This window comes from Halichoeres trimaculatus, unplaced genomic scaffold (assembly GCF_033239565.1).
Source record: "Halichoeres trimaculatus isolate MK-OKI-2021-1 unplaced genomic scaffold, fHalTri1.1 fHalTri1_scaffold_12, whole genome shotgun sequence".
Lineage (NCBI taxonomy): Eukaryota > Metazoa > Chordata > Actinopteri > Labriformes > Labridae > Halichoeres > Halichoeres trimaculatus.
Window position 1 is genome coordinate 28721373 of NW_027437190.1, and position 17941 is coordinate 28739313.

Sequence of the window (17941 nt, forward strand, 5' to 3'; positions counted from 1 at the left end):
CGAGAAAAAAAAAAAAAAAGACAAGACAAAAAAAAAACTATAATCAGCCTGGGAAATGTCCATGAGAGATAAATTCCATAAAAACTTTTTTAGGCCATGAGCTCTGTGACCTCACTGCTATCTGCAGTGGATGTGTTTAAATTCCTGTCATCATTACACGCCTCTGAGACCAGGCTTGACGCAGCACACAGAACACTGCAACAAACACTGTGTAGAAACACAGTCAGGCAAGTAAAGACATAAAAAGAAATAAAATAGAAATCTATATATGTCACTTTATTTGAACTTTATTATTAAGAATGTGAAGCTCTTTCAGTGAATTTTTCAAGTGTTTACTAAAGGTGCTTTTCAACCAGTAGTACCAAGAACTTTTAGTTTTAGGAACCAAAGTCTAAAAGTAGTTCATCTGAAGTGATGTGTATTATTCATATGTAACAGCTGCACTGTAGTTCCAGGTAGTAAACTCTTGTTTTTGATCCTCTGTTTAAAAGTAAGCTCTGCAGGAATTTTCATTACTTGTTAATAAACATAACTTTCAAACTTGGCACCTCCTCCTTGGCTCAGTGCCAGCGGCAGCACACACCCACTGCCTCTGACCGAAGCTAAGTGAACACACTCAAGAGCCCAGCAACCACCAGCTTCGCGTTTCTACATGGGAGAGACTTGAGAGCCATGCACCTGACTTAGCATGTTAGCACAAGCTTATCAACAGTATTTGGCACATAGATGCTCAGTAAAAAGCAAACTTCTGTTGCTCTTCGTCCTGCTCTTAAAAATGCCTGAAAAGCGAGTGAAAGTGGAGCCAAGCTTCACCCTCATTTGGGAAAAAGCTTTATCTGTTTGGAGTTTAGTTTCACTTTGGCTCCATGCTACGTCCACTATCGTAGCTGCTCAGGATAGCTTCTTCTACTTGCTAATCAACACACAGAATCACTTGCGCACTGGATGCTCTGTGATTGGCTGAGGTAACCACGTCTACTCTACGCCCAGAAACGACCTGATACAAGCAAAACATCAACATACAGGCAGAGGAGGGGGTTCGAGGCAGATAGAGACACTGACACACATGAATAGAGGCGTGTAGAAGACAATTAAGCAGGATTATGCCTGTAAAAGTTGACATTTCAGAATCCACCTTTAAGATATAAAATCCACTTTAATAAGTTCAGATGTTGATGCAAAGGTGTACTGTGGATGTGAAGGAGAAGCTGTCTCAAATCACAGCCATGTTTCATGAGCTGAAGTGACATTAATCCAGCAGAACACCCGAGCAACTGCACAGCAGGTCGAATAACGTTCGAGAGAAAACAGTCATCACATTTCTGACGCAAATTATCATTACTCACAGAAAGTTGATAATGTCTCGGTCTTTTTTTTCCATTCAGTGTGCTAAGTTAATATGAGTAGCATATGACAGTGAAATAACCATAATTATGGGTTTTATTCCCACTGCTGAGAACTCACAGTATACACTGGCTGCTGCAGCTGGAAACTCAAACCCAAGTGTTTGCTTCTGTCATCTGAAAAGCCTCATACACCCATCTTCATTATTCACATAATTTCATTTCAGTTTGAGGATTTCACATCATTTGAGCAACTCTTATTTCATCAGCGGAGCATCTGTTCCTGATAAGCTCAGAGGTGTGGCTCTGCTGTGTGAACAGTTCAGGGTAAGAACAACAAAATCTGCAGCATTATGAAGGATTACACTGAAAACCAGCAGATAACTGACGCTAATCGACGTTTAGTTGAACCATTCACGTCTTTGGATTGTCTTAAAGCCATAACTCTGACATGAAAATCATCTGATGGTCGACATTTGAATACCAATACAGAACTTATTTATAGCGCCAGGTTAAGTTTTGGTTGAATCCTGGTTGTTTTGATCTGAATATTTATTTATCTCCTGCTTTAGTTTGTACTGCTTGTCTTTGGATCTTCATATGTGATTGTTTGACTTTGTTTTACGTGGTTTGTGTCTCTCTTCTAACATCAAACTAATCTCTAAATAATGTTCTCACTTCAACACGTGGTTCTTTGAACTCTGTGTGTTTTGTTGAGCCATAAACAAACAAAAATTAAGTTTGTTGAAAGGGGGGAAACATTCTTACATCTGTTGTTGATTCACAGTTCAGTTATCAAGATTTCATCCTCAAAAAAAACTGCTGAGCGGGCAGAAAAATCCTCCCAACCCTCATCTTAAACTCAAGTAGTTCAAATGTAAAGTAAACAGCTGTCATTGGTTTGCTGACACGCTCTTAATCCCGACAGCTAGCAGTGACTTACTTAAATAAAGTGAAACCATGCGTACATGGCCTCTCATGAGAATTTAAATCATCTGATCTGTAAGTGTCTGCGCTCTGTGCTTCAGAAAATCAGTATATAGGAGATAAATGTTTTCTGTCATCTGAGAAAATGTGTGTTTTCTTGTTTTCAGCAGTCTCAGTTGTGTATTTACATGGGTGTGAGGGTGAATTTCTTTTGTATTCAAACACAAAAGCCTTTGATTTTACTCACTGGCATCACTGAAGCCACAATGGCGCCTGTCGTTGGCTGTTTTGAGTTCTATAATTGAAATATCTCAGCTTTCAACATGTCATCGGTGCCTCCTCTCTGAGCCACTCTCTGTACACTGTTTTTATTTCTTAAATACATATCATTATACATAATTATGCTTACCTCCTCCGTTTGATGACATGTTGGCCTCTTCTCGGAGCCTCCAGTATTCACACACCTACAACTAGAGAGGGAAACAATCAGGGAAGTTATTGTTTGTGCTTTGGTGAAAATAACAAAAAGCATGTGGCAGAAGTTCTCAGGAGGATTAAATGTTGTCACCTTAAAACCACTTGGTGCCAGAGCTACTTCTCATCACTGTAGACATGTTCGTATCATCTGCAGTGCAGCCATCTGCCTCTAGTGGGGGCTGTTGATCCAATAAATGACCAGCATCCATAGATGTGTCCTGTTGTTCCCAGAACAAAGAGACATTGTTCAGCCTCAGGAACATTAAGTTCAATAGACATGAGGACTGTTGCTTGATATGATTATTCACCTTAAAGCAACATTTCCATGGATTTGTGTTTCTCTTAATTCTCTTTTTCTCCCTCATAATTTCTGTGGTTTGTGATTTTTTTTGTAAACAGCTGCTGATAATGCTCTTTGTCATGTGAACAAATAACCAAAGAAAGAGTATTTAAATTTAATTTAATGCCATCAAAATAGTGTGGATTTTATTATAAATTCTAATGAAATACAAGATCTCTCAAGTACTACTTAGGGATGGCAATTGATAAGATATAATTGATTCTGCTTATTGATTCAATTATTTAACCATTTCCTTATTAATGCCTTTCTTTGATTAAAAAAAAAAAGCAGTAGAAGCAGCAGAGGTATTCGGTCCACTATCGCTATCGTCTAAAAATAATCAAATGACAAAATACTTGCACAGTAATAGACTGGTATATAATGGCTCTGGCAAGACCATTTTTCAAGGCATCTAGAAGAAAGGAATCATTAAGGGAATCATTGAGATAAAATGTAAACAATGTCCACAGATTGAACCACTTGGAACCAGTTCTCGCTTCCCATCTGTAGTATTAATTTAACCCAAGACCTTTTATAATTTTACGTTTTCAAAATACAATTTAAGACCTTTTAAATTAATTTTTAAGGGGCAGCAAGAAGCCTGACACACATTTAACATTAGTCAAAACAATGCAACAAATGGCTGATTTGATAAAAGCCAAACTGGTTCTATGAGGAGCCGTTTAGGGCCAGAAGAGCCAGCTCTTTCCCCTGAACTGTTGTCTGCACTACAAAAAAGACCCAGAATTCCGATTGCTGCAATCATAATACAAATACGAATACACCCAGCTGTAAACAAGTACAGATGACTTTGTCAGGAAACATAGCACGGTCTGTATAAGTCACCAACACAGATATATGGAGGTTAACTTGCAAGAGGGATTGAAGACTGGTGGAGCTAGCTCTGCTAATGTTAGCCACTGTCCAGAAAACCAATCTGACGTCTCTCACCTGCAGACGCTGATCTCATGTTTAGTAGTGTTGAATAATTTGTGCTGTTCTGAATTTTCTCTGAGTGTTTTCTCATCCTTTGTAAAGTTGGTTTGTTGGAAAACGTTTGCAGATTTTTAAGCCTTTCATTTTGAATACTTGTGACTTAAATCAAATATCTAAACATTTCACAACACTGACAAGTTTTGAGCCCCGAAGCCTCTCCATTGAAGGGAAAGTTCCTTAAAAGTATGAATGGCATCTCACACTGATGCTTTCAATTGTACGCTTGAGTCCAGCTGTCGTGCTGGCAGCTCGCACGCTGTTTGTGACGTGTGGAAAACATGCAGAGGGGAGGAATGCTATTGAGTTAGAAACACTCTGAAGACAGTCCACGACAGGTGGAGTATCTTTCAACACAAAACTAATGATAAAACAACATTTGTACATCTCCTTTTTCTCCTATGAAGTCATGTACAGAGTGAGAACAGGGGTGACAGTTGAACTCAGCTGTTAATTTGTGCATGTACTGAAGCTTTAGGCCTGGGTTTGGACCCAACTCTAGGCTCTTTGGTGCATGCTGCTCCAGACTGCTCAATTGATCCATACGTTAAAAACAGCAGTACATAAAAATACTTAAAGCTGAAGGAGACCTAAATGAAAATAAGATAAAAAAAAGATTTAATGAACAAAAGCCAAGAGAAAAATGAAAACATACTCACAAAATTCCGACTCCAGCTGAACATTCACCAGAATCCACAGGAAACACCAGAGAACATGAGAAAAGCAGGAGGACCCAATGAACTGAGAAAAGGAGAGCTGAAAACAGAGAAGCTGGAAACACTCAAGCGACACAGGTGTGACAAAATATACAGGTGAAACTAATCAGAGTAATCACACAGGAAGGAAGCATAGAAGAGCAGGAAGTATGGCCTAACCAGACGCAGAGGGGTCAAATATTTAAAATAAACAGGAAAGACACACAAAGAGTATAAAAACATGAGACATGTAATGGGGAATGGCAATTGAAAATCACAACATGGGAAATCTAAAACAAAAGTAGAATAACAAGGAAGAAGACAGCGCAAGGCATGATCTACAAAATAAAACAGGAAATGGCTAAAAAAGGAAAATAGCACACTAAACAAAAACAAGTTATGACAAAATCTCCTATTGGGAGTTTTTAAATTGTCATGAAACACACTAAAATCAAAGACAAAGACAAACAAGACTTTCAGAGACACAACTTTTGTTTTGTCATTATTTTCTGCCGAGGAGGTTATATTTTTGGGTAGTTTGTCTGTCTGTGAACAATACAACTCAAAAAGGTCTTCATGAAATTTTCAGGTAATTTTCAAAATGGGATAAAGAAGAAGTGATTAAATTTTGGAGGTGATCCGGGTCACCGTCTGGATCAAGGATTTTTTTTAAAGGATTCTTTATCATTGTGAGATAAGGATGTTTTCACCATATGTGTATATAACTTCACCATAAATGGACGGATTGCTTTACAAAACAATGAAAGACAAGGTCACCATCATTTCTGACAGATGTAAAAGTACGATCCAGATCCTGATGATATTCTGGGTACTAACATCCAGAATATAAAATATGTACTGGGTCATCATGATTTTCAACACTGTCAGGAAACAAATTATCGTACAAACCTGCAATTAACACCAAATAGTAGCAAACAGTCTGCTGAAAGGAAGTATAACATTAAAGTAAGACTAAAGTGTTGGTGACAATCACAATATGCTTGGCGGAGGTCTGTGCTCTCTGAGTGCTTTTCTAGTTAATGCCTGTAACTGTGTTTGTGCTTTTTCAACTTTTTTTTTTAATCTATATCATTTTTTAGATAAAGCAGAACATGTTGATATGTCAAAAAACACTTCCTTGGTATGTTCACGACGACAAAAAAACAAACAAAAAGCAAGTCTTTGTCTACAGGGGGCGTCAATATCATCATAATCTGCAAGTTCATCACAGGAGTTTGAATAGTTGCTTTTCTTTTTTCAGTTACAGACCAGTGCCTATTTTTTTTTTTTTAACTCTGACTCTAGTGCTGCTTTAATCTGCCAAATGAGAAGTCTTTACATGTTTAAAAACATTGAATTGGACCATACTGTATGAAGCTGATGATGCCTGTTTTCAGAATTAGGTTGGATTTCATTATTACCACGTTAATGTACAGCAAAGAAAAATAAAACAATAGGGAGAAACGAATCAATAGTTGATGTATGTTGCTACTTCTCTCTGTGCTTAAGATGAAAAAATAATCTGATCCGCACACTCTTACTTCAGATTTCTGCACACTTTCTGCACATCAGCCGTTTCATCCTGAATATCAGGAGTTGATGTCTCAACACAAAGCTTGTACTGTAATAGAGTGTGTTTTCATCAACAGCTCGCTGCACCAAGGAGTGTGTTCATGGTCGATGTGTCGCTCCGGACCGCTGCCAGTGTGAGGGAGGCTGGCGAGGCGACGACTGCTCCAGTGGTATGAATCAGTCTTTTCCCCTTCGCTCAGACGTTTCCTCACTCTCTCCTCACCCTCTCGTTTCCTTCCATCGCTTCCTCTCTGCCCCTCTTCTTCAGGTACACACACACAAATAACATTTAACAAGCACAACAGGAAATGAGAGCTGGTCTGAAGTCAAGTGGGTGATCATCACACACACGTACAGCACTTCATCACACACACTCAGGGCTGGTCCAGTGGAAGCAGCAAGGGAGCATTAAAGCTCTCTCACACACAGTGAGTCATGGATGTCAGCGTCAGTCCTGAAACAGTTTACTGGAGCAGAGGGACGAGGAGCTGCACCTCCACCTCACACTCACACAGTTTGGATTCAGAGCAGCTCCAGAAAAGTATAAAGTTAAGTTAAGTTAAGGGGGCTGTGAGGAGTTTGAAAGTGAAAAAGTCTCCCTTCTAGATTTATGCCTGATCGTAACCTCTGCCAGATCGGGCTGACCAGGACCAGATTGATTTACAGCACATCTAGGTCTCTATGACAACACCATGCTAGCTGATGAAGTTTAGCAGCAAGAGGAGATAAAATTCAGGGATCTTTGTTTTTTTTCTGCTGAAAACAATTTCTGTGATTAATTTTGTAGTGGTGGTGGACACAGGAGCCTAACTTTCAGACAGAAATGGACAGAAGAGCAGAAGAAAGCTAAACAGGAGAGTGATATAGCCCGAGCTAAAGGCTAATTCGCTTTTAGCTCTGCTTGGTAGATGACTGGCAGGACATAGCTTACCAGGATTTACTAACGTTACACATTACAGACATGTCTTAAAGCACCGGGCTGTAGGGCTGGGTACTGAATTAGGTACATTTAGAGGTACCGACCAAATTCTGTCGAAAGTACCGGGCACCGATTCACGTAAAATCAAAAGGTACCATGTTTAGGTACCTAAATGCATCCCTGTGACTGTGAGGGAGTTCGAGAGTAGGCAATTTTCCATGCTGGACATGAACACAGCATTGCGAGGTTATATGTTGAATGATATATTTGTTAAATTGAAAAGAATTTAAATTTCACTATTAAACAAATTGATATTTTTACCACATAAACACGCAAAAGTGACGAAAATTGCTACCGCTGAGTACGATACAGATCACCAGGTATCAGGAACCGGTACCGTATCGTTTCAAATGTGAAAGGTAACTGAATAGAAACAGCTACTTAACTACCTACAAACTGACAGTGTTTACTTTTTGTCACGTTAGCTTACAGATATGTTGGAGCATGAGGCTGCCGATAGCGCTACATGTAGCCAGCTGCTACAATGTTTGCTTGATGTCACGTTTCAAACTGTAGCGCTATGTTACTGTACTGATAAATACCTTACCTCAGCGCATCAAAAAATTTGTTTTGATCTCCATTTAATTCCAAAACAAACACACACCTCATTAAAAGTAATTTACAACAGTATGCAGAGACTCCATGCCACAAGGTGGCAAGGGAGTGCAATTAAAACAGATCCTCCTTATTGCATCTTCATGCAAAAAAAGAAGACAAAATGGTCCAAGAACATTGAGTTAAATCAGTTGAATAGACTTTTTGTAGCTGTATTTATACAGAGTGCTCCTTCTTCTCTTTATGAAGTCATTTACAGAGATGAAGTCAGCAGAAATCATTATATAACACTTTGAAAGGAATCACATCCAACCAGCGAGTCTGACTTTGCTTTTCTTGTCTCAAATCTCCTTAATTTTATCATCCAAACAACGCCAAGTGTGAAACCAGAACCGCATTTCATGGAGCTGCTGTTTTTCTCTAAGATGGAGTTTTTCCACAACCTTCGTCCCGTTTCTCCGCAGTCAGCTGGGTCAATAGTACACAGCAGTCCTCCATTTTCTCCCCAAACCTCTCTGCAGAGGGATGGAGTCAGCTTTAACTGGTAGTGGTTGGTTTTTGACAGAGGGATGATGGGAAGGGGAAATGGAAAATGTTACCCCACTGGCTCAGTTCTGGCCCCGTCTCTCGTTACACTCCCTCCCCTAAACCCGCACTTCATATTTTCTTCTTTGTTTTTACTCATTCGCTTCACGCTTTTCTCCTCTTCCACTCCTCTCTCCAACCTTGGCTCCTCCGTTTGGTCCTATAATGGAGTCTTTTCTGGCAGAACAAGCCATGACACTTCCTGGATGCCTGTGTGTTGAGTTATCTAAGTATGGGAAATAAGAGAGGGGCCTGAGGTTTTCATACTGAGCCCTCTTAGGGCTGTTTGGGCACGGGAATGGAGAGCTGAAAGAAAAGGGAAGAAGTATTATCTAAACTTTACATATATGAGGTGAGAATGAAAAACTGGGAGTCATTAAGGAAAGAGAAAAGCAGCAGAGTGGAAATCTAATGTCAGAGTAATTATGCTTTATGTAAGGCCTTTCAGAGCAGATTCGCACAGAGTGACTCAGAGACCAGGAATCACAAACCAGCAGCAAGGGTCAGAGAGATATCCATGAGATTATGTGGACTTTGGATGCAGGCGAAACCCAAACCAGGGTTCTGACTGCTCTCTGGGGAGGAGTAAAAATTTTCCCACCATGTCAGCGTGCAAGAGATGCTAATTTAGAGTGTGCTGTGTGCTTATGACTGGGATCACATTAATGCATTATTACAGAAACTTACCCATGTCAATGTAAAGGGCTAAAATCTTTGTGAAGACACATATTTCTCAGATGTTTATTTAAGAAATCTTATGAAAATCAACATGTCATGATTAAGAGAGTAGATTAATGTCGAATTAATACACAGAACTTTAGACCCTCAGAGAAATTCGTGGTGCAGACAGAGCTGACAGCTGCCCTGAGGTCAGATTAGAAACATCAACAATTTGCACACAACCACAAACTCACGATACACAATCCGCTCATGATCAACACAAAATCTGTTTGTCCAGCTGTGAGAAGTGGTCGTAATGTTTGGATGTTTTCTGTTTTGATGACATGTTTTTGCACTTCAGGTTTGGTCACTGTGGTAGTAACCAAAAATGGTAACCATTCAGCACAGATGCAAAAACTTAACATTTTTCCCTAAAAGATCCTTTGAAGTCAGACTTCTCTTTGCTTCAGTTTTACTCAGTCTAGCTAAGGTACGCGTGTTTGAAGGAGGTAAACAGGTTCAGCACACTGTGCTTCACCTCAGTACACAGCGTAAGATAATCAAACCTAATCCTCTCCTTCAGACTAAAGTAAGCAAAGAGTTTTTGATGGTTCCAAAGATTATCTTTCCAGATTTTCTTGCGGTGTGAGGAATGCTGAGATTGATTTTGCCTCCCTAGATCTGCTGCACCTATTTCAACTCCTGAGTGTTGAGTCATAAATGTTCTAACTTTTCTCAGAGAGAGCCGCATTTGAGTTTGAGGAAAAGACCAAGGGCTGGCGGCTCTAACTGACATATTTATTAACCAAATGATGAAATCAAACCACACCTGTCTCTCAGGTGTCTCTTAATACCAGATGATAAGTTGTCAGTATACTGCAGTGTTACTTATAGAGTAGAATAGAATAGAATTACTTTATTGATCCCAAACTGGGAAATTATGGTGTTAAGGCAGTTATCATCTGAGCCAGGTGAACAATAAAATAAATACATGAACATAAGTTCTCAAATTAAAAACAATAAGGTTTGTAAAAAAAATGTATAAACACCAGGATTAAGTTAACTTGCAACTGGGCATCATCTAACTTTGCTTCTTCTTGAAGTAAATGTTGTCCATTAGGGGGCGATATAGGGGCGGTTTAATCAGGCCACTTTAATCAGACACACTTTGAAATGAGATTAGCAGCACCAATATTGCTGGTTACAGGTTATTTTAAAATGCTACGTCTTAGCTTCGTCGGGCCTACTAGGACAGGATTAATTTACAGCATGTCTAGGTTTCTATGACAACACCACACTGGTTGATGAAGTTTAGTAGAGAGAAGAGATAAAACACAGATTTCTGTCTTTTTCTCTGCTAAAAACGACTTCTGTGACTAATTTTGTAGTGATGGTAGACATATGAGCCTAACTGTCAGACAGAAAAAAAAGGACAGAAGAGCAGAAGAAAGATAAAAGGGAGAGTGATACAGCCCAAGCTTAAGGCTAATTAGCCTTAGCATTCTGAACAATTTTGATGCACTGATTTTTTTCTTTTTCTGAAACATACGCTATTCTTGATATTCGATTCTATTATGATTTATTGGGGTGCTGATTTGATTTAAATTGCGATTCTTCAGTATTTACGATTTTTGTGATTTTTAGTTTGCTTTTTTAACACCACATGTGAAAAAGTAAAATGATGATGTCTACACACTATATCAGAAGCCATAAAATGCACACCAGGTGAGTCAGAGGAAAACATTTCACCCTCTGCTGTTTCAATCCAGTTTATAAACAAAGAGTGAAATTAAGAATTTGAATTTGAAACAAAAAAAAACTTTTTTTTTTTTTTACAAGAGTGTGGACCCTGATTTGTGCTTGTTGGGCTGTTTGGTCTCATTGTTTCTCTCCACAAACTTTAGAGACAGACTGTTGAATGGATCATGCATCAACCTGCAGGGTCTCCTATTTTTAATGTCTGTCGAGAGATTAGCATCAGCCAGTCTTTAGAGAAATCCTGACACTTGATGATGTATGTTTCCATCGTTGTGGCAAAGACTCTGTCAGTTTGCACCTTCAGAATCTCGCTTCCAATCTGAGAATTTTCACCCATTCACTCATCTCCTATCTGGATGTTTCATCCTTTAACTCCCCAGCTGACAGCCTCACTGAGCCTTCAGGAAAACTCCCTCCTGTCTTGGAGAATGTCTGTGTAAACAGAAATCTGCTCCAGCTGAAGTTCTCATTAGTTAACCTGACACACTCCAGCAGAGCCTCTCCACCGTGCCCACACAGAGAACAAGTGGAGTTATGATTTGGTTAAACAAAGGAGGCGAGGGTCCTGCTCTGAGTTAGTGCAATAAACACAACAGATCCCTTTTGCTCCAGGCCAAATTTGGCTCTGCTCTACCCTCTGTGTAATTATTGTCAGAGCAGTCCTTGTGTGTTTCAGAGCCGAGGCGTTCAGGGGCAAACCGGGAACATGGGCACACATGACATGCAGCTTAGGCCTCGGTGCACTCTTTGTTTTGTGTTTCCACAGCTCATGCGAAAGATTCTCAGAGGTCAGCATGAAACTGTTGGACTCAGCTCGGGAGAGGATAACTCCCCCCTGTCCACGTCTTACATCAGCTCTCAGATATCACGTTTCCTCAGTGATGTCTTCTGCTGAGACCAGCAGAGTTATTGATGAGTAATTTTAAGAATGCAACCTTGACCATTTGGGTTTCTCACAGCACGATACGGAGGACTGAGATCTCCTCATCATGAATTGAAATCCAAACCGTGTGTGAATCTTCACTGCCAGTTGAAACCCCTGGAGCCAAAACAGCCTTGTGTAAAGTTAACCATTCAATGTCCTCCACCCTGTGATCTCCATGCAAATCTTCCTGCCAGTGCAACATTATTTGTTGGTAATCCAACCCTCCTGAGCTAGAAGGGAGGATTTGGATGTTAAAGCATGGAGGAGAACTGGTGCTTTATGTCCAAGCACTCGTCTTTAGTTTCCTTTGTGTGGATTATCTCTGCACACTTAAACACACATCATTAAATCAGATTTGTGTCTGTTTGTGTTTTATCATATTGTACGCTGCTGTAAGTGACACCATAATGAACAAGAGGAGAAACTGATGAGGTCAGGTGACACAGAGCAGTTGTTCTTGCATCGTTGGCAAGTTACACTAATCATCTGTAATCTTGTTTTGCTGAAGTTTTCCCCCTTTTTCCAGGATGGCAGAGTCTGAGTCAGTGTTTAGAGTAGGAGGCCTGTTACTGGAAGCTGACTGCTTTGAATCATTGGAAAATGTGGGCAAGGGAAATAAGACTGTGCTGCTGTTAAACTGTAAGAAGAGAGGAAAATAGAGGAACAAATAACCTTCAGAGGTTCAGGTTTTTGATTTTCAGTTAGTTTCTTTTCTAAACTTAGCACGAAAAAGTGAGGCCGTTTGGAAGAATAAGCTGCTTGGCATCAGCAGAGAAGATTTGGCAAACCTTTTATACTCAGCTCTCCTGCTCACCTTACATATGCAAGTTTCTTGCAAATGTGGCTCCATTTAAAGGGAAATAAATTAGCTTTACAACAGTATGAGAATTTTATTTTTTTAACCCAGAAGTATTGATACAACAAGAAATCTTTCAAACACCAAAATCTTTACATTTCGTGCTAAATTTATTTGTGTCATAAGGAGGATTTAAAAAAAAATCCAAACTAGGGATGGGTACCTTTCACATTTGAAATGATCCGGCACTGATGCCCGATACCTGGCAATTGGTACTGGTACTCAACGATACCAATTTTCAGTACTTTTTTGTGTTTATGTGGTTAAAAAAATATCAATTTGTTTAATAATTTGACATATTTATTCTTCAGTATGAAACCTTGCAGTGCTGTGTTCATGTCCAGCATGGAAAATTGCCCACTCTTCCACTCCCTTACAGTCACAAGGATGCATTTAGGTACCTACACATGATACCTTCTGAGTTTTACATGAATCGATACCGGATACTTTGGACAGAATTTGCCTAACCTATAATAGTACCTAATTTGGTACCCATCCCTAATCCTAACAGTCATGGCCGTCACCCATTTGTTTTTATGAAGCCTAAAGATTTTAACACTATTGCTTTCTGCAGAAAACTTCTAGTTTGTGTTTTTGTATCTTGAAATGACACATTGCTTGTCCCGTTACCTTTCAGCCTGTGACGACAAACACTGGGGCCCCTCGTGCAGTCAGCAGTGCAAGTGTGAGAACGGGGCGCTCTGTGATCCTGTGAAGGGAGCGTGTCAGTGTCTTCCTGGATTTATTGGACGACACTGTGAGGATTCGTGTCCAGCCGGGACCTTTGGGAAAGGCTGTCTGCAGAGGTGCAAGTGTGGGACGGGAGGATCCTGCAATACAACAACTGGAGAGTGTAAATGTCGGGATGGATTCTCTGGGACTTTGTAAGTAAATGATAACAATCAAAGGACATGCACGAAACAAAATTAGCAAAGATTTATCCCCGGGGGGAACCAAATCCAACAAAAAACTCACAGGAGCTTTACATAAGCATCTGGGAATAGTTCCTCTGGCCTTACTGCCCCCTACTGGTGTGGCTGTGCTTTGCAATTGTTTTTATTCTTTGCAACAAAGTCTACCCAGGTTTTCAACCAGTTGTGGAAATGCAGACAAACAATGGGGCACAGGAACTTTGTAGATCTTTGTAGAAAGGTAAAAGTTCCTGGACCTTATGGCTGAAAACTAATTTTTATTTGCTGTAGATTTGATGAATTTGGTGCTCCCCCTCTTGATTTAAGACAATAAGGATTACTCGTGTTTATTATTTCACTAACTGAGGGGAACCCTTGTTTCATTACTTTATTTAACATCATTTCATTTGCTCACTTCAGTATCTTAATTTCTCAGGGGCTCTACCACACACAGATCTGGGACGTTTTGATGTAAAGTTATTTTTACACATCTTGATTTTAATATGGAAAAGCAGACCCTGCTCTACTTCACCATAATACGTGAGTCATATGTTACGCCCTGTTTTTTCAGAAGCCCCCGAGGATGAGTAAGCTATAAAAATTCTTCCCCACTAGATATTAATGGAAACTCTTAAACTGCCACTGTTAACACACAACACAGCACTGAGAGCCACATAAAAAGGAGGCTTGGACATTCTGATTATGGGATTAAAGCTCCTCCATGAGTTGTTTGTGTTGAAGTCCGTCCATGTTATTTCAACTCAAGGGTGTTTTAGAAAATATGATATCCAAACATGGACTTGTAGATCAGGTAGTTTAAGCCAAGTAATCTGATTGGTTAAAGACACGCTCTAGCTGTGCTACTGTAATGTTAAGCCTCATAAGGCTCATTGAGTCACTGTTGGGTTTCTCTTTTTCTCTGCTTTTTGCCTTTATTGAGTTATTTAACAGAATATTTAGCAGTTAACTGTATAAAATTTTGTCCATAAAGTCTGATTACCCCTGTTGGGCAACAGGATGCACCACAATTTTTTTCATCTTAAAGGATAAGTTTGGTTTATACAGCTTTTACATTGTTTATAGAATGAAGTAGAACAAAATACTCACCCAGAAGGTTTTCCTTATCCAAGCAGTGCTTCGGGAGATATTTAGATCCAAAATCGTGCAGTGGACATCCGTATGATGGGATCCATCAGGGAATAGACAGTGCCGCTCCTAAAACTGCATTAATTGTCCAAAAACTCGTGTTTTCCACCAATATTCCATCATGGTCTGCTCCGGGTCCTCTGCTGCAGTCTGTGTCACTCCAGACAGCAGTGTGTGGCTGTAATGATCTCTGAACTGACGAAGACTTTGTTTACGATTGCCCCTCCGCGCATAGTCACGTAGCCTGCCGTCTTCCCCTGAAACAATGAGCCGCACTACGCATTCGTGGAGGGGCAATCTTAAACAAAGTCTTCATCAGTTCAGAGGTCATTACAGCCACACAGCACTGTCTGGAATGACACAGACTGCAGCAGAGGACTAACCTGGAGCGGACCATGATGGAATATTGTGAAAAACACGAGTTTTTGGACAATTAATGCAGTTTTAGGAGCGGCACTGTCTATTCCCCGATGGATCCCATCATACGGATGTCCGCTGCACGATTTTGGATCTAAATATCTCCTGAAGCACTGCTTGGATCAGGAAAGCCTTCTGGGTGAGTATTTTGTTCTACTTCATTCTATAAACAATGTAAAAGCTGTATAAACCGAACTTATCCTTTAAAGCTCCTGTGGTTTTTTTTTTGTTGTTTCTTTTTTTGCTGCTGGCAGATCAGGTGATGGTAGCATGCTGCAAAACCAGCTTTTTGAGATATTTTTACAACAGGATGTATTGAGATGTTCATGAATAAAGAATAGAGGACAATTTTCTCTGTGAGGACACACTACAAGCAAGAAGGAAAACATCCACTGTGGACTTTGTCCACAGGAGGCGCCAAAATGACCACACACTGAAAAATCCTCAGAGGAGCTTTTAGGGTAACTAAAACTGTAGGTTGTAGTCAATGAGAGGTTTGAGTCCTGGGCCTGTATGCACATTCAACCATTAAACAAATGGGACCATTAGTCCTAACGTTCTGTTTATGGAACTGCATGCACGACTGCAAATAATCGTCCAGTTTACTAACTACACCATGAAAGCAACACAGGTGCAGATTACGTCATAATTAACCTCCTGGAAAACCCCATCAAACGAACTCAAACTGTGCATGTCTACCACTCATAATCAGTATTAAACCTGGCAAGCATTAGCGGTGTGACTGAGAGAAGATTGAATAAGACATTTTTTAGCCAGAGAAACAGTGATTATGTAACAAGAATACACAAAAGGCTGTTATCAGTGGGTCAATCCGGTAAACAAAGAGAAAGAGAAAGTTTGGCGATCTTGAACAGAGTAAATGTGTGTGGTGTTTCTGAGCACACAGTACAAAACCTTAATGATAAAATCAGTAGTATGAAAGATGTCAAACTTTGTCAAACAAGCCCCGCAGCAATGCCTCAGTACCTTGATGAATAACTCTTAAAGCAGTTTATGAACTACAACATTTCACCACACGTATCTTGGAAGGAACCAGATGTAGAAAAGCTATTTCGTCTCAAACTATCACGCATCACACAATGTCTGCCTTTAGACAGCTGAACAGGCGCTGTAATCCTGCTGTTAACCCCTCTAATGGTGGGGTCTACCTGGCCGTTTACCTGGCTCATGCATACGGCTAATCAATTCTTTTTTTGTCTTCGGTCTGTTTTCCCTACTAATGGCTTTTCATGCATACAGGCCCTGACTTATTGCAGACTTAAAGCCCCTGTGTGTTCCTGATTGATCGTTTTGTCCTCTGAAAGCAAACAAGACTGACAATTTCAGTGTTGTAATTGTTGTCCACTTCCATGGTGTCATGTGCATATGAAAAAAGAAAAGAAATAAATGAAAATCAGTTTAAAAAATGTAAAATTAACAAACAAAAAATAGAGATTTTTGTCAAAAAACATGAATTACTTATGTATCAAAAACAAAACCCACAAAGATGTATTAAGTACATTTTTATCCACAGGGGGTGCCAAAATCAACACAAACTGAAAATCCTCAGAGGATCTTTACATAATTGTAGCAGTAGCACTACAACAGCTTAGAGTACTCTCAGTTATAACGTTAATACTTTAATTAATAAAAAGTCAAAGCACAAAGAACTCTGATTAAAAGTCCTCAGGTTGAATGTTTTTTTATTGGATGACACATAGTTTGTTATTGAATAGATGATACTGATGCATAAATTGAATGTTGCATCCAAAGAAAGGAACTTTGAGTTTTTATGCTTTTAGAAGTGTTATCATTTTATCCGTAACTCTTCATGATTATCTTTTGTTTTTTTTGTATTTAGATTCATTATCTGGATCTAAAGGAATAAATAGTTACTACAGCAAAGTAGTAATAAATTATCAAGTTGTGTTAAGTAAAAGTGAAGGGAAATAATAATATTAATGGACCTGAAAACTGTTATTTGGCTTATGTGCACTGTCTTTGTGCAGATACTTGATGATCAACTCCATAAAAACTCTGAAAACACTAACTTTTTGCACTTTTACTGCTGAATAAAACATTTACTTCAGTTCTCGGGAATGTCCCAGGACACTCTGAGTGTTTCTGACTAAAGAGGTCCATTAAGCTGACGATTAATCATCGACTCCATCTCTTCCTCCAGCTGTGAGAAAGCGTGCTCCAGGAGATGTCCGGCTCGCTGTCCCTGCCAGAACGGTGGTATCTGTAAGGGTAAAGGAGTCTGTGACTGCCCCCCTGGATGGACGGTAAGGTTTCAGGCTGAGGCTGCACTGACAATAACCTTTACGTAGTCCAAAGAAGCTGCCAGATTCAGCATTAGGTCATTTTGAGTGTTCCAGCTGGCTCGCAACTTTGGACAGTTTCTTTTTGCAAATGCTGACGTATTTCCAAAGAGGTTTTGAGTGGTTCTGTGGGGACAAGAGTATTTAAGTGTCTCAACTAATGTGATAAATTGAGCTCCACATTTCTAAGTTTTGGAAGACAAGTATGCTAAAATGTGTCATTCTTTGTAACTTTGCATTTCTGTCTGCCTCATGAGCACTTGTTTCTCTGCAGGGTGCAGTTTGCACGGAGCGCTGCCCACAGGGGAGGTTTGGCTCAAACTGTGCTGAGGAGTGCGTCTGTCACAACAGCGGCAAATGTGACCCCGAAACTGGACAGTGCAAGTGTGCTGAAGGCTTCACCAGCAGCAGGTGTGTGCGTGTGTATGTGTGTGTGTATGCTTTAAGAAAACTGTTGTCTTAAGCTGTGACTGGATACTTG

At 39.8% G+C, this 17941-nt stretch overlaps 1 protein-coding gene and 1 long non-coding RNA gene across 5 annotated transcripts in view; one reads left to right on the forward strand and one right to left on the reverse strand.

The window, feature by feature from the left end:
- LOC141800266 (uncharacterized) overlaps window positions 1–4857 on the reverse strand; it is a 39354-nt gene extending 34497 nt beyond the window's left edge. For all 4 annotated transcript variants that reach the window (XR_012599317.1, XR_012599318.1, XR_012599315.1 and 1 more), the window contains exons 1-3: window positions 4740–4857; window positions 2839–2965; window positions 2680–2740 (exon numbers count right to left, since the gene is read on the reverse strand). This is a non-coding gene — a long non-coding RNA (uncharacterized LOC141800266). The remainder of the gene's footprint in view (window positions 1–2679; window positions 2741–2838; window positions 2966–4739) is intronic.
- Window positions 1–17941, forward strand: part of pear1 (platelet endothelial aggregation receptor 1) — a 79771-nt gene that overhangs the window by 46235 nt on the left and 15595 nt on the right. Inside the window, exons 5-8 of the mRNA XM_074682684.1 lie at window positions 6425–6517; window positions 13303–13549; window positions 17322–17424; window positions 17735–17871. Coding sequence (XP_074538785.1) covers window positions 6425–6517; window positions 13303–13549; window positions 17322–17424; window positions 17735–17871 — 580 coding nt within the window. The remainder of the gene's footprint in view (window positions 1–6424; window positions 6518–13302; window positions 13550–17321; window positions 17425–17734; window positions 17872–17941) is intronic.